Source organism: Amblyomma mixtum, chromosome 3 (assembly GCF_055824585.1).
Source record: "Amblyomma mixtum isolate Tamu chromosome 3, ASM5582458v1, whole genome shotgun sequence".
Lineage (NCBI taxonomy): Eukaryota > Metazoa > Arthropoda > Arachnida > Ixodida > Ixodidae > Amblyomma > Amblyomma mixtum.
In genome coordinates this window covers 166884630-166899273 of record NC_143014.1, presented here as the reverse complement: position 1 = coordinate 166899273, position 14644 = coordinate 166884630, and the positions used below count along the sequence as shown (strand labels likewise).

Here is a 14644-nt window from a genome sequence, read left to right as displayed (position 1 = left end):
AGCACATCTATCGTGGCCATCAAGTCACCGAAGATTTGCACCATGAGAAAGTAATCGCTAGGACAATCACACCTGGTTAAGGACCCAGTGTTGAGCACTCAAACGTCATCTCTAACAAAACTGGTTCACGCACCTGTTTTTCCCAAAATTATTATTACAGGCTGAATAGGCAGGTGCAAGATACTGAACCATGCTTTCACATTGCCTGTCGCAGAGACTTGTAGAATCCCTACACTTCTGCCAGAAGGGGATGAAGCTGAACAAAGCTGGGAGGTGCCTCACGGCTAGCAGGTGAGGTTCAGGTGCAAGAGCGGCTACACAAAGCAGAACGCTGGCTACGAGCAACATCAACCTCGATGCCTCCTTGGAGTGATCGATGGCCGCTATCCTTCTTGCAAGCAAGCTGAGGAAAGCAGGTTATCGCATAGCGAGCACGCAAACAACACTACTGCACAGAGTTTAATCTGCGGTTACCACATGCTTGTTGTCTGGCTGCTGTTGTGTCGGCGAGCACAAGGTATAGCATGTGATCATTTTGACCGCCTGCTACTGCCGTAAAACACTGTGAGAACTGCCTGCATTGTGCGATAATACACGCCCTCCCAAAGCCATGCAATAAAGCAACCCCTGCAGTGCACGTAACAAGTCGAAAAGGCCAAATTTTGTCGAGATACAGCGGGAAGAGTAATCGCATATTTCGAAATTCTAAAAACTAATATGGCTATTACTAACGACCAGCTACAAATCTCTAGTCGCAAATAAGTATCTAACTCCAAGAATTGCAAGTTAAATAGTAAAAATTAGTTTCCCCGGTTATTATTTAAGATGATTCACCACCTTTCTGGTGGCCTCCAACGCTGGTAATACTGTGCTGCAAAAGGTATATCTTTTACCCCAAGAAGCCTCTTTATGAAAACTTTTGACAGTGTTCGCTGAAACACCAAATGACAGAGTAAATAAATCTCTTCAGATGCTTTCAGAGTCGAACCTAAAAAAAAACAAATATAAGAAGACATTGCAGCATGTACGAACAGAATGGTCAACAACACAAGGCAAAAGCTAATTGTGCAATAATTCGTGAACTTAGAACCCAAAGGTGACTATAGTGAAACAGCAAAAAAAAGTAATTTTGAAAGAGCAGTCAGCTTCAAGCTAAAGGAGGAAAAGTGGAGAAGGGTCCCCCCCAAGATAAGGTTTGGTTTATGGGGGTTTAACGTCCCAAGTTGACAGAGGGTATGAGGGACGTCGTAGTGAAGGGCTCCGGAAATTTCACCCACCTGGGATTCCTTAACGGTCACTGACACCGCACAGAACATGGGCCTCTAGAATTTCGCCTCCGTCAAAATTCGGCTGCCGCGGCCGGGCTCGAACCCGCGGCTTTCGGGTCAGTAGCCGAGCGCCATAACCAATGTGTCACCTCGGCGGCCTAACCCGAAGTTAAACTGAGAAGCCTGCACGTGAACGTATGAATTAAAAACAGCGAAGCAAATGCCGGTGTCGAAGACACAGCGTAAAAAGGTTAGCATGGTGCGTGTGTGAGTTAAAAAAGGAAACAGAAAGGGCGGCCGTGAAAGGTGCATGAGGTGGAAAAAGACAACAAAAATTCTTCGAAGCAAAAGCAGTGTTCGTGTTGATAAAATAAACATGAAAAAAATTACAACTTCCAGAAAGTAACTCCATCGAATAAAGTGCGAACGGTTGCCAGGGACGCTAAAGGAAGGGAGAGAGGGAGCGAGGAACAGATATGTGTTCCTTGCTCTTGACAAAGGACAGTTACACCTTCGCATCAAATCCCGAGGACGCCTAAAAATTTTGTTAGTTGTGGCGCTCTAGGCGTCTTGCTATGCGACGCGATGCTTTTCGGGGTAGAATTGCGTAATTGCATTGTAAGTGGGCGAGCTAAATCCAACGCCGCCGAAACAGGCCAGAGACGTGTCGTAAGGAGCGCCCGGTGTTGCGACCCGGGTAGCATGGCCGGAGACTGGTGATTGGACGAGGAGGATGGGAGACTGGGTTCCGAGGAAAGGTAACGAAAAACTTTATGAACTTATTTACATTATTTACATAGAGCGGGACTGAGAACGGCTCTCAGTGGAAGGGCACGTCTTCGTCAACCGTAGTCGACTGGAGCTAGCAGGCTTCTCTCGGCCACACTCACGGCGGAGTTAAATATCGTTCAGATTCCCCAGATCCCTGGCTGGGGAATAATGTTCGACGAGCACTGTGCAATCGGATGGACCGAAGGGGATGTCCGTGTTACCACCCACGGCACGGCAGGTGCGGGCTGTTCCCCTCTCTCGCAGCTGGGTCGATGGGAAAGGGGAGATGCTGACTCATCCAGCCCGGCTGGAAAGGAATCTCTCGAAGTCTTCCAGCAGGTGAATGAACTTGCTTCCCCGCCGATTGTCCAGAACGCGAGTCGGGGACACAGAAGTCTTCAATTAACCGCCAGCGTGACCGGCGCCGCCACGTCGCCTCCGCATCCACGGTGGTTGCTCGGACAATAGCTCCTGGGCATCGCCTGCCTTCGTCGCCACTGCCAGTCACCTGCACTCCGCTTCCGCTGGGGTTGCTGCTGACATTGGCTGCTGACATTCCTGCTGCTGACAATGGCCGCTGACATTCCTGCTGCTGACAATGGCCCTTGCCTTCTCTGCTACACTAATCCGCTGAGGCTCGGAGGGGGGGGGGGGGGGGGGGGCATTCCAAGCACCCACTTCACCACCGCCGTCGCGAGGTTGTCGGCCTCGTCGATTGTTCACGGTTGCTGCTTGATCGGGCCCACGTGGTCAGAAGTACGGTCACGACAGCTCGTCCGCCGCCAGGTAGAGGCCTCTAAAGGGGTTACAGCTCCTCGCTGTCCTCTGAAGAGGCCGCATCAGCCAGGCAGGTCCTCTGTTTCCCGGGTGATCCAAGGGTCGGTGTCTGCAGGCCAAGGGTCTCAGGTAGAGCATTAGTGGTCAAAACTGCACAAGGCCCCCACCCCGGCAAGGCAAGAGCACCACCCTTCTCCCGAGTCGTGCCAGGCAAAACAAAGAACAAGGCCTCTAGCTGTGCTGCTCAATTAACTCCCCGTTTTGGCCCCCCCCCCCCCTCAGGCGGTCTGGTTGGGTGAGCTGCGGGCGATGAACGTGACCTATGCGGGCGATTTAATGCCACCGCATTTTTTTCAATTTTGAAACAGGTTTTGTTCTGGAGAAATTACAGCTGCCGTTGCGATTCACAGACCAACGGCCCCGATAGATCAGACGAGGAGACAGTAGAGCTCCACTACTGCTCACGTAATCTCAAGCGCTAATCTATACATAACACACAAAACCCACACACTGCAACTATACATTACAAAAGACACTCAAATGCCGTCAATAAAAAAAAAGTTTCTCTTTTTTTTTTACAAAAAATTAACTTCACTGAGAATGCGAGTTACGCCTAGAGAGGGTCTGAAATACGCACGCCATCTAGCGGACAAAACCTCTGCTGAGACCATCAGCATTCCCATTTTCCTTTCCCTTTCGATAGCGCACTTCAAAATTGTGCTCCTGTAGTGCGAGACTCCAGCGCAGCAAACGTCCATTTTTTGGAGACATGTTGCGGAGCCATGTCAGTGGGCAGTGATGTGTCTCGATTACAAATCGTGAGCCTGCCAGGTAGCACTGCAGCTTCTGTGTAGCCCACACTATACAGGCGCACTCTTTCTCCGAGGCGCTGTACGCCTCTTTACGGGTCGTGAGTTTTCTGCTCACGAACATCACGGGGTGTTCCTCTCCGTTCTCGTCGTGCTGGCTCAGAACCGCCCCCATGCCCCGTTCACTCGCGTCGCACTGGATAATGAAGGTGCGGTCGTAGGAGGGAGCCTTTAGTACGGGCCGGCTGGTCAGCGCTCTCTTTAACGCGAGAAAAGCTTGTTCTTTTTCGTCGCTCCAGTTTACCTTAATCGGCTCTGTCTTCCTCAAGCTGTCCGTGAGCGGACTCGCCATCTCCGAATAGCCTGGGATATAATGCTGATAATAGCCAGCCAACCCGAGAAAGGCGCGTATGTCAGTTTTAGTGATTGGCCTGGGATAACTGCGTATGGCAGCAACCTTGGCGTCCAGCGGCCGGCGATAGCCCCTTCCAATAATGTGACCAAGATACTCAACCTCGGCCTTCCCAAGCTGACACTTTTCTGCACGGACCGTCAACCCCGCCTCTCGTAATCGGGTCAAAATATCGCGCAAGTGATGCAAGTGAGCCTCCCAGCTGTCAGAAAATACTGCAATGTCGTCCAGGTAGGGAAGCGCGTAGCCTTCCGCCCCTGCCAACACCCTATCCATTAACCGCGAAAAGCAAAACGGCGCGTTCTTGAGCCCGAAACTCATTACGAGCGGTCGAAAAGTTCCGAGCGGTGAGATAAAGGCAGCGCAGCGGCTTGCCCTTTCGGTCAGGGGAACCTGCCAGTAACCGCGGGATAGGTCGAGTGTAGAGACATACTGAGCCCTGCTGACAGTTTCCACCCGCTTTTCCAAATTAGGAATGGGGTAAAGTTGGTCTCGTGTGACCGCATTTAACTTTCGATAGTCAATGCAGGGCCGAGGCTCTTTTCCGGGCACTTCTACCAGCATGATAGGGGACGTGTATTCGCTTTCCGCCGGCACAATGACACCGAGATCAAGCATGTGACGAATCTCGGCATTGAGGATCTCTTTCTGTCTTGGTGAGACGCGATATGGCCGCGAGCGAATAGGCTCTTCGCTAGTTACTTGGATATCGTGTTCAACGAGGAGTGTCTTTCCTGGCCTATCGGCGAAAGTGTCCTTAAACTCCAAAAGTAGCCGCTGGAGGTCCTCCCTTTGGGGTTCGGTGAGAACTGAATCTCCACGTATTCTCTCAAGAACGTTAGCGAAAGAGGGTGAGTCATTGCCTGGAAATACAAAATCTGTCCGTACCTCGTCAGGGGCATTTAAGGCCAGCTGGACGATCGCTTCCCGTTGTCGATAGGGCTTCATGAGATTGCAATGGTAAATTTTTACTTCCTTCCGTCTACCCCGCATTTTTACCGCGTAGTTGGTCTCCGACATTTTCTCCACAACCTCCGCGGGTCCCTCCCACTGGACGTCCAGCTTGTTTGCCTTCGATGCGGCCAACAGCATTACTTTATCTCCTGCCGAAAATGAACGCTGTCGCGCGTTTCGGTCGCAGTAGAGCTTTGCTTTCTGCTGGGCCGACTTCATGTTAGCCTCAACTAGCTCTTTGCACGACTGAAGCCGTCCCAGTAGCTGAAGTACATACTCGAGGACGGTGGAGTCCTCGCCTCTGCCCTCCCAAGATTCGCGAAGCATGCGAAGGGGTGACCTTAGCGACCGGCCGTATACCAGTTCAGCTGGACTAAATCCGGTGGCTTCATGTGGTACTGAGCGAAGCGCGAACATGGTGGCTGGCAAACACGCTTCCCAGTCTCGTCGGTGCTCGTAGCACAGGGCCCTGAGGACTCTTTTCAGTACAGAATGCCACGCCTCGACGCTGTTACTTTGCGGGTGTCTGATAGAGCTGTGAATAATGCGAATCCCGCATTTCTCTAGAAAGGTGGCGGTGAGAGCGCTCGGGAACACGCTACCTTGGTCGCTCTACAACTCGGCGGGGAAACCGATCCTAGAAAATACCTGCAACAGCCCGTCGACAACTCCAACAGAGTTCAGTTCCTTTAGGGGAATTGCCTCCGGAAATTTTGTTGCTGGGCAGATGATTGTTAGGATGTAGCGATAGCCTGATGCAGTTACAGGTAGTGGACCTACAACATCCACCACCAGGCGCCGGAACGGTTCGCTGATCAATGGCACAAGTTTCAGAGGTGCCTTATTTTTATCTTGTGATTTTCCCACCCTTTCACACGCGCCACACGTCTGCACAAATTTCTCAACATCTTTAAAACACCCTGGCCAATAAAATTCTCTCAAAAGCCGGGCCTTCGTTTTTTTTTATGCCGAGATGGGCGGACCAGCCGCTCCCGTGACACAACTTTAGGAGGCTAGCCCGATATTTTTGTGGCACCACTAGCTGGTCGTGAAGCACGCCTTTGCTGTCTTTGTACTGCCGATAGAGTACTCCTGCCCGCCGCTTCAGAAGGATGTTTTTTTTCGCCAACCCCTCACCGTCATGTTGACTCAAATCCTGGAGAGTCGCGTCGTTTGCCTGCTCAGCTGTGATGGTCTCCCGGTCTACTTTAATCAGCTCGGGAAAGCCATCCATTAAGGGGGGCACTGGAGAAATTTCTAGTCCGTCATTGTCCTCACTAGGTGGCGCAGCAGGCAGCTCATCCGCGAGAGCCATGGTCCCTGCATCTACCGCGGCATTTATTTCGCCGGTTGCATGCTTTTCAGCTCCCTCAGAACTCAATTGGGCTGCGATCTCGCGGGCTTTGGAACGCGTCAGCGCGTGCACGGAGTGGTCGCCATAACTCAAGCCCCTCTTCTTTAGCTCGTCCTCCGAGCGGTTTGAAAAGAGGTAGGGGCACTCCTCTGGCAAGGTCGCTGACACCGCCGCTTCTGTATGCAGGACCCCAAACGGGCCCTCAATGGTGACGCGCGCGACAGGAAGACAGACACTGTCCTCCTGAGCCACCTGCCGTATCCATGCGCACTCGCCAGTAAAATCTTGGGGTGAAACGAGCGAAGGGTGCATTACATCCATTGTGGCGGCGGAGTCGCGCAGGACGCGACTCCGTCGCCCATTCACGGTCATTTCACGCATGTACGGCTCAAGTAGGCGCATATTTTCGTCGTCGAGGATAGTGAGTGAAAAAACCAGCTTAGACCTTCGACAGCCGCTCACGATGTGCCCTGGCTCGTGACAGCGGAAACAGACTGCTGGTTTCCTCGCCTCGAAGGCTTTAGCACGATCCTTCTCTTTTTTTTTCTTTCTCAACGTCATTTCTACCTACGGGGCCTTTTTCGCGGTCCCCCTCACTTGCCCCTTTCTCTACCCTCGGTGGGGCCACTTTATTCTCGTTCCGCAATGGGCGCCTCCCGAACTCCCTGTAGGGCTTTGTTGCTGCCCGCAAGCTTTCCTTTCCTGTTTCGTGCCTCACCTGGAACTCTTCTGCGAGCTCGGCGGCGCGCTCTAAGCTTTTCTTTTCCGGCCTGTCTTGCACCCAGAGCCGCGTTTCCTCATTTAGACAGTTGTAAAACTGTTCCAAACATATTTCTTCCACAACTTTGTCACGGTCCTCGTAAACCTCCGCGGCCTTGAGCCATTCGATCAGATTTGCCCTAAGAGCGTAGGCAAAATCTGGGAATGACTCAGAGGGCCGCTTCCCCGTTGTTCTAAAACGTCGACGGAAGGCGTCGGCTGACAGGCGGTACCTTTTTAGCAAAGTGGCCTTCACTTTATCATAATCATCCGCCTCCGCTTTTGTCAGCCGAGCAAGCACGTCGGCAGCCTCACATGGCAGAACCGTCAAAACGTGCTGAGGCCAAGTTGTGCGAAGAAAGTTATGCCTTTCGCAAGTGCGCTCGAAGTTCACAATAAACAGCCCGATATCCTCGCCCATTTTGAAAGCAGACATAAGGTCTTTAATTTTGGGCGGCTTTGATGGCTGACTGCTCACCACAGAGGTCGTGCCTGCTTTTGATTGAGCTTCAGCTAGCTTCACCTCTAGTCGCTTCTTTTCTAGCTCCACCTCATCTTTCCTCTTTTGTTCCGCTAATTCCAATTCCTCTTTTCTTTTTCGTTCTTCTAACTCCTCTTTCTTTTTTTGTTCCTCCAATTCCTCTCTTCTTTTGATTTCCTCCCAGTGCTCCACTATCTCCTCATCATCAAAACCAAGGTCCTCTATCGCTTTGACAACCTGCAACTTCTTCATAGTTATCCCACAATGAATCCCTAATTCCCCAGATAAGGAGATCAGGTCCATCTTCCGCAGCTTTCGCCAATCCATGACCGCTCTTAAATGCTCGGTAATAATGTAATCACCAGTCTCTCAGGAGGCGTGGGTTCGAATCCCACCGCTGCCACCAGTTGTTGCGACCCGGGTAGCATGGCCGGAGACCGGTGATTGGATGAGGAGGATGGGAGACTGGGTTCGGAGGAAAGGTAACGAAAAACTTTATGAACTTATTTACATTATTTACATAGAGCGGGACTGAGAATGGCTCTCAGTGGAAGGGCACGTCTTCGTCAAACATAATCGACTGGAGCTAGCAGGCTTCTCTCGGCCACACTCACGGCCAAGTTAAATATCGTTCGGATTCCCCAGATCCCTGGCTGGGGAATAATGTTCGACGAGCACTGTCCAATCGGATGGATCGAAGGGGATGTCCGTGTTACCACCCACGGCCCGGCAGGTGCGGGCTGTTCCATTCTCTCGCAGCTGGGTCGATGGGAAAGGGGAGATGCTGACTCATCCAGCCCGGCTGGAAAGGAATCTCCCGAAGTCTTCCAGCAGGTGAATGAACTTGCTTCCCCGACGATTGTCCAGAACGCGAGTCGGAGACATAGAAGTCTTCAATTAACCGCCAGCGTGACCGGCTCCGCCACGTCGCCTCCGCATCCACGGTGGTTGCTCGGAAAATAGCTCCTGGGCATCGCCTGCCTTCGTCGCCGCTGCCAGTCACCTGCACTCCGCTTCCGCTGGGGTTGCTGCTGACATTGGCTGCTGACATTCCTGCTGCTGACAATGGCCGCTGACATTCCTGCTGCTGACAATGGCCCTTGCCTTCTCTGCTACACTAATCCGCTGAGGCTCGGAGGGGGGGGGGGGGGGCGGGGGCATTCCAAGCACCCACTTCACCCCCGCCGTCGCGAGGTTGTCGGCCTCGTCGATTGTTCACGGTTGCTGCTTGATCGGGCCCACGTGGTTAAGAAGTACGGTCACGACACCGGGAAGAGACGCCTAGCGCCTGCGGCTGTGCAAAGTAGGTGTTAATGCTGACCTTCGTTGTCTTGCTGGCAATTCGAAGCGCAACAACGCTTACACGTCGCTTAGAACACCTCTAAAACTGTGGCTGAAGTCACAGTAAGAGCGCTAAATTTCGCGAAGTGCGGGCCCCTTAGAGCTCGCCTTTTAGCACTGACTGCAGCAGAAATGCACCATATTAGAATACTTTCCATCGGCTTCTTTTAACAGTTGTGTTACGGAATATAAGACTGAATGATTGGCATTATCAGCGGTAACTGAAACACCTACCGAATTTCGCAGCCTCGGGCTGGGTTCAAACTCCCATTTAGTTCATAAAATCACCTCGTTCAATACGAGATCGGACGTTTCAAAGCTGCCAAAACCGGCTTCCAGGAGGCTAAACAAACTAACTTGCCTCGGCATACATGCAAATACGTACGGCTTAAGAAACCCGAACGACGAGCTTTTCAGCTCCCATGATAGAACACAGCCTTCCCACACTATATCGGCTTCCTGAAAGTCTGCCCTGCTAGGAAGTCACAACAGCGCCTTTAACGTGCCCGACAAAAGTTATGGCTACAAATGCTACTATACCGTCGTGGTTCATTAATGCGGAAGAGATCATGGAGAAAACTGCGTTTGTAGTCCTTAAATACGTTTTGGACGCTCCTCAAGCTTGGAGTAGCAGACGACGCGCCTGTCCCGAATAGTCTTGGAGAAATGGCAGCGCCACCACACAGGCGTCTATAGCGTTGATCCGCTCCGCTCACTTGCGCGCCGGCTCTGTTTTGCAACTAGCCCTATCTAAAAACGTAGGGCCTCAGCTTACGACCTGCGGAGTGCTTTCCGCGACGTTAGGGGCTAGAACACGTGACAAAATCGTTGAAACCGGATAAGGTTACGCCATCACCACGTGAAATTAGAAAATCGGAAACATCATTTGCCATTTTCTCAGCAACGCAGCCACCTTTTCAAGCAGGCAGAAAGAAACGTTTGTGGGACTTCCGAAGAATATTCTCTCCCTAGTTTCATTTTGTTTCATATATATCTTTAATGAGTGATGTATCACCTGCTGGGGAACCCTGACATGACTACAACCCCTGTTATGTTTGTCTGTATGTTTTTTTATTGTTATGCATGTTCCCATAACTTTCGCCGTTGTAAACCAATATGTCTCCCCCTTATGTAATGCCTTCGGGCCTTTAAGGAAACAATAAATAAATTAAATTTATTTTACCATCAGGGCTTTCGCATTACATAGGGTGTGGGGCAGTGAAAAAAGAAAAAGAAACAATACATCGATCAAAAGAGTGCTATAATACGAACAGTATTGAAAAATGCTAAAGACAGAGGACCAAAACATTCACAACAACAGTACAGAAGTAAATAAAAGGATTACAGAAAGAAAACCGTGATTATAGTCTATATATAGGTAAATAACATATCACAATTGGTCTGATACTAACAGTGCTAGTAATTTGCTTTTAAAACGCGCAAGGTCGCTAGTATACAAGTGGCTGTGGGTGAAAGATTATTCCAGTGACGGCATGTTTTAGGGAGGAAGGAATTAGAGCAGGGCACTGTGCTGCAGTGCGGAACAGCTACTTTTTGATTCTGGTCTATGCGAGGCGAGATGAAAGATGGTGCCTTTACACAGATGGCTTTCAGGCAAGGATTGTGGTAGTAAATTTTAAGGAAAAAGCAAATGCGTGAAAACTTGCGGCGAGTGCACAGTAACGGAAGTTTGAGATTAGATATCATTTCTATTGCACTGGCGGTGCGATGGCAGTTTCCAACGATAAACGGGCACTTCGACTCTGCACTGCCACTAGTTCTTTCCATAACGTGATGGTGTAAGAATCCCAAATTGAACATTTCCCTCCTATTTCCCTTTATTGTGCCTTGAAATGGTGTACTGCGCGAAATCCGGCTACACCGCGCGCCACTGTGTGAGCAGGAGGCAGTTTTTCTCTGTTTTTATTTTGTAGTCAACTACCCACCTGTCTCGCTCCTGTTGCATTTTTGTGGGGCGAACTGTGAAGCTGCCTCGTTCCTACTCATTCGTTCTCAGCCGAGCTACGTTCTTTACCGCAGTCGTGGAGTGCGGTCCCCTGGAAAGCATCGACAACGGCGCTGTGAGACTTTCGGGAACCGTGTTTGACTCCAAGGCCCAATTCTCGTGCAACCGCGGTTTCAAGTTGGTCGGCATCAGCTCGCGCACGTGCGGAGCCGACGGCCAGTGGACTGGCGAATATCCGCACTGTGAAGGTGGGTGGGCATTCCCATACGTGCAGAACACGAGAAGCAATGCCTTAAGTTCTTCATGTAGCGGCTCTTTGCAAAAGGCAGTTAAAAATTATTCTTGTCAGGGTACCAGATGGGTTATGTTTCATGCACTTTAGATTATGCAGGCTACTTTATTTAATAACGCTGGAAATATTTAAAACAGGTTTTTTTGAAGAATAAAGACAGCTTTTGCAGGGTAGAAATAACAACAATGGCGGACATCAGAAAACAGGTTCATCATGTCAACTGACATGCTGGTTAACTAAATTTGTGTAGTTGAATTTTAACTAATGCAGTTAGGCGCCTGCTTGTGATTAGGTATTTCTAGGCAGCCATAGTAATAAACATAATAACTTTTACAATGTCAAAAACCTTAATACGCTCAACGCTGTAGCGCCACGAATTCTGGCCATCCCGGCGCGCCAAACTAAAATCGTAATGCTGTGGAGCGCACTGACCCACATCCGCCAGAGGAGAACTAGGTTTTTATCACTTGATCTCACTCCCACTGCTTTCTGCGCATGCGCTTCGTTTCAACAGAAACGCGGCTCGGCGCGTCGTTTGCTTTCCACGGCCCATGCTGCAGTTCAAGTCACATGATTGAGCATTAGCGCCAAATTTGCGGTATTCACTATCAATGCCAAGTTGGCGCCTGGTCACGGTGGCAACGAGGATGCCGACCATCTCGCCACCGCCCTTCATCAGCTTCCTAGTACCGACGTTCCGCTAGCCTTGGAGGACGTCCGCGCGGTGATTCCCTCCGTCAACAACGCCTGAACCGAGGGACCGCGCAAGGAAAGCGCTCCTCCTTCGTCGGCGCGCGCTTACTATCGCGCCTGCCCCGCCGACACGGAGCAGCGCAGCCGGGTCGGACAGATATGATAATGCGACATGAGCGCCTCCATTGATGTGTGCCTGCGGGAAGGCCAGACTCCGTGCGGCTACAGCACCAAGTATAACCTTGAGAACAATGAGCCAACTAACAAGAAATCAAATGCTGCTGAGATGTGTTATCCTAGAAGGATAGCACGGAAGGTTAAAATCCAAAGGAAGTACTAAATAGGCTTCCATGCTTTAACTCAGAACACATGTTTCTAAAGGCGAAATAAAATATCGTCAAATAATTTCGAAGGCGTCCGGCCTCTTCCAATAGCCGGCAGCTTCAATCCGCATGAAATATAGACCATTTAACTGACCTGGTCAACTTTCTGTGCGCAGAAATATGGTGCCCGGAAGAGATGATTTCTGAGTCAACCAAGCGAGGTGCCAGAGTGGTGGTGGGCAACAAATCTATCTCTGGGCGCCAACGGCGTGGCACCAGGGTTAATTACATCTGCCCTGCGAACACTGACATGGTCGGCTCAGACATTAACATCTGCCAAGAAAACGGGGCCTGGCTCTTCGATCCTCCGGCTTGCAAGGGTAAGTATACAGCTCAGACGATTAAGGAGCAACTATATGTCATACTCCGTAGACACAATCTGAAAGATTGTTTACCTAGTATTGTACGCAGCTCCAGAGAAAGATTTACCTCAGAGGTGCCTTTCCAGACTAGCAGTAGTAGCAGGAAAACGCTTTACTTCAGAGCGCTAATCAGCTGCTCAAAACGCGCTTCTCCTGCCACACCAGGCTGAGCTGATCCTCTTAACGAGAAAACCCAGCCAGGTATGCCAGGAGAGGTTGGGGATGAGGGACTACATCCGAGTGACAAGCGTTGTATAGGCACAACTCGTTTACGTCGCAGTAATTTCTGGCTCATTTAGCTTCCGACCTCTGTTCGCCACCAGACATGGGGAAGGGCCAAATAGGAGCAGCGTACATTATGGTCATGAAATCTGTCGCAAACGACGGCAATAGCCGTAGTTCTATTTTATCCATGGGCTTTAATTAGGGAGGAAAAATAAGGGCTTCGGACACCAATAGGCACTGCCTCTCTTTGCATGTTATAGTGTAGCGAAGGATTTGTTTGATGGTTTTCCATTGAATCGTCTTCGCATGGCTTTGGGGCCACATAAAAGAAACGATGAAAAGTTAGCAGCAGTTCTTTTCCTGTATTCTCTCTCATAAAGGCTATTTACAATACTTTGGCCTACTTCGCTTTCTTGTGAACACATCTCTGGCAAGCTGTAGTGTTGTCCACAGCTTGGCGCGCCCGTCAGGTTTCGACGATCATATCGAACGAGGATAGTTGTTTGACGGAGAGACCTATATATGTAAAAATTATTTTTTCGCTCCTACGGTGTTCTGGTTGTTATATCGTTATAGCTGGACCACCAGTACATACCGTAAACTATTGCCTCTAGAGACTTTTAGGCAACTTAAATATACTGCTTATTTCCTTTTATGGCCAAAATAAATAAACGCAAGGAGACAGAGGCACAGCGAAGAGTCGACGGGCAAAGCGTGATATATTCTACATTTTTTTGAGCAGCTGCACATCTGAAGCGATACGACAAGCTGTTGAGAGGAAATTTCTGGAGCCTATCTCCGAAGAAGGAAGGAAGGTTAGCAAACCGTCTGTGTCAGTGCTGTTTTGTTAGTATTTTTGTCACGCAAGAATCGTCCTGCTTCGCCGAGTAACAGATGTAGGATCGCCAGCCGTGCGACGATGGGCAACAGGCCCGGAAAGCATGCCGAAGCACTGCATTTTCTGCCTCGATCCAAGCCTTATGCAGACACTTGGTAAGGGCCCTATGACTAGAGGAGCGGCCGCAAAATCAAGTAACGACCCCGTCTTGACATATAGTTGTTGCGGAAGTGGCCGCTACATCGAACTGAACCGAACTCAATATGAAGTCGCGGGCTGACGCAGCTCTCGACGACAAGTTGTGAGTACACTGCACAAAAAGTGCACCCTTATGGGTAAATTTCCGTGTATATAACTCGCACCCTAGCATCCTCCCAAAAGGGAAGAAAGTATCCTTGTCTCACCCATAGTATGGGTGGGAACGTTACAGTTGCACCCTTTTTCCTATCGCTTTACAGTTACAAAGGTTTTGTTTGATTTAAAAGACGCTGATAAATTTTTGTTTGGGTCCACTCCTGGAGGGAAGCTAAATATTCCCTACGAAAGCTGCCGACGACCTGTCTAACTTCGTACTACAGTTACGGCATCCCTGACTATAATACCCAGATGCGTATTTCACGGTGTTTCTGAATCTGTCTGCAGCGGAGTCACATTTGTGACGTCTAAATGATGTCCACGGCGTGATTTTTCAAAATACGTTCAAAAAAGAAAAAAAGGACTTGCTAAAGGAGGCCAAACCTCAGCCAACCCGCTCGCACAGAAACACGATGCTATAATGTGCGATGTATTTTTACCAAAGGAGCCTAGACAGGTGTAGGCGTCCTTGGAATGAGTCATACAAAGCTAATGGGGGGACAGAGTTGAACACAGAAGACACCACTGCTGCGCGCAATACTTACTTGCCCATGGCGCGCATACTTTCTCAAAGTTTATATATGCCATTTCAGCAGGCCCCTCTT

The 14644-nt window shown here is 50.1% G+C and overlaps 1 protein-coding gene and 1 pseudogene across 10 annotated transcripts in view; one reads left to right on the top strand and one right to left on the bottom strand.

Moving 5' to 3' along the window:
* Positions 1-14644, top strand: part of LOC149352622 (sushi, von Willebrand factor type A, EGF and pentraxin domain-containing protein 1-like) — a 268948-nt gene that overhangs the window by 183829 nt on the left and 70475 nt on the right. For 8 of the 10 annotated variants that reach the window (XM_089581805.1, XM_089581804.1, XM_089581801.1 and 5 more), the window contains 2 exons: positions 10967-11140; positions 12377-12580. In XM_089581805.1, coding sequence (XP_089437931.1) covers positions 10967-11140; positions 12377-12580 — 378 coding nt within the window. Of the gene's footprint in view, positions 1-10966; positions 11141-12376; positions 12581-14644 lie in introns of those variants that run through there. The other 2 variants (XM_089581810.1, XM_089581809.1) reach the window with 1 other exon arrangement.
* LOC149352623 (uncharacterized) lies at positions 967-7912 on the bottom strand (annotated as a pseudogene).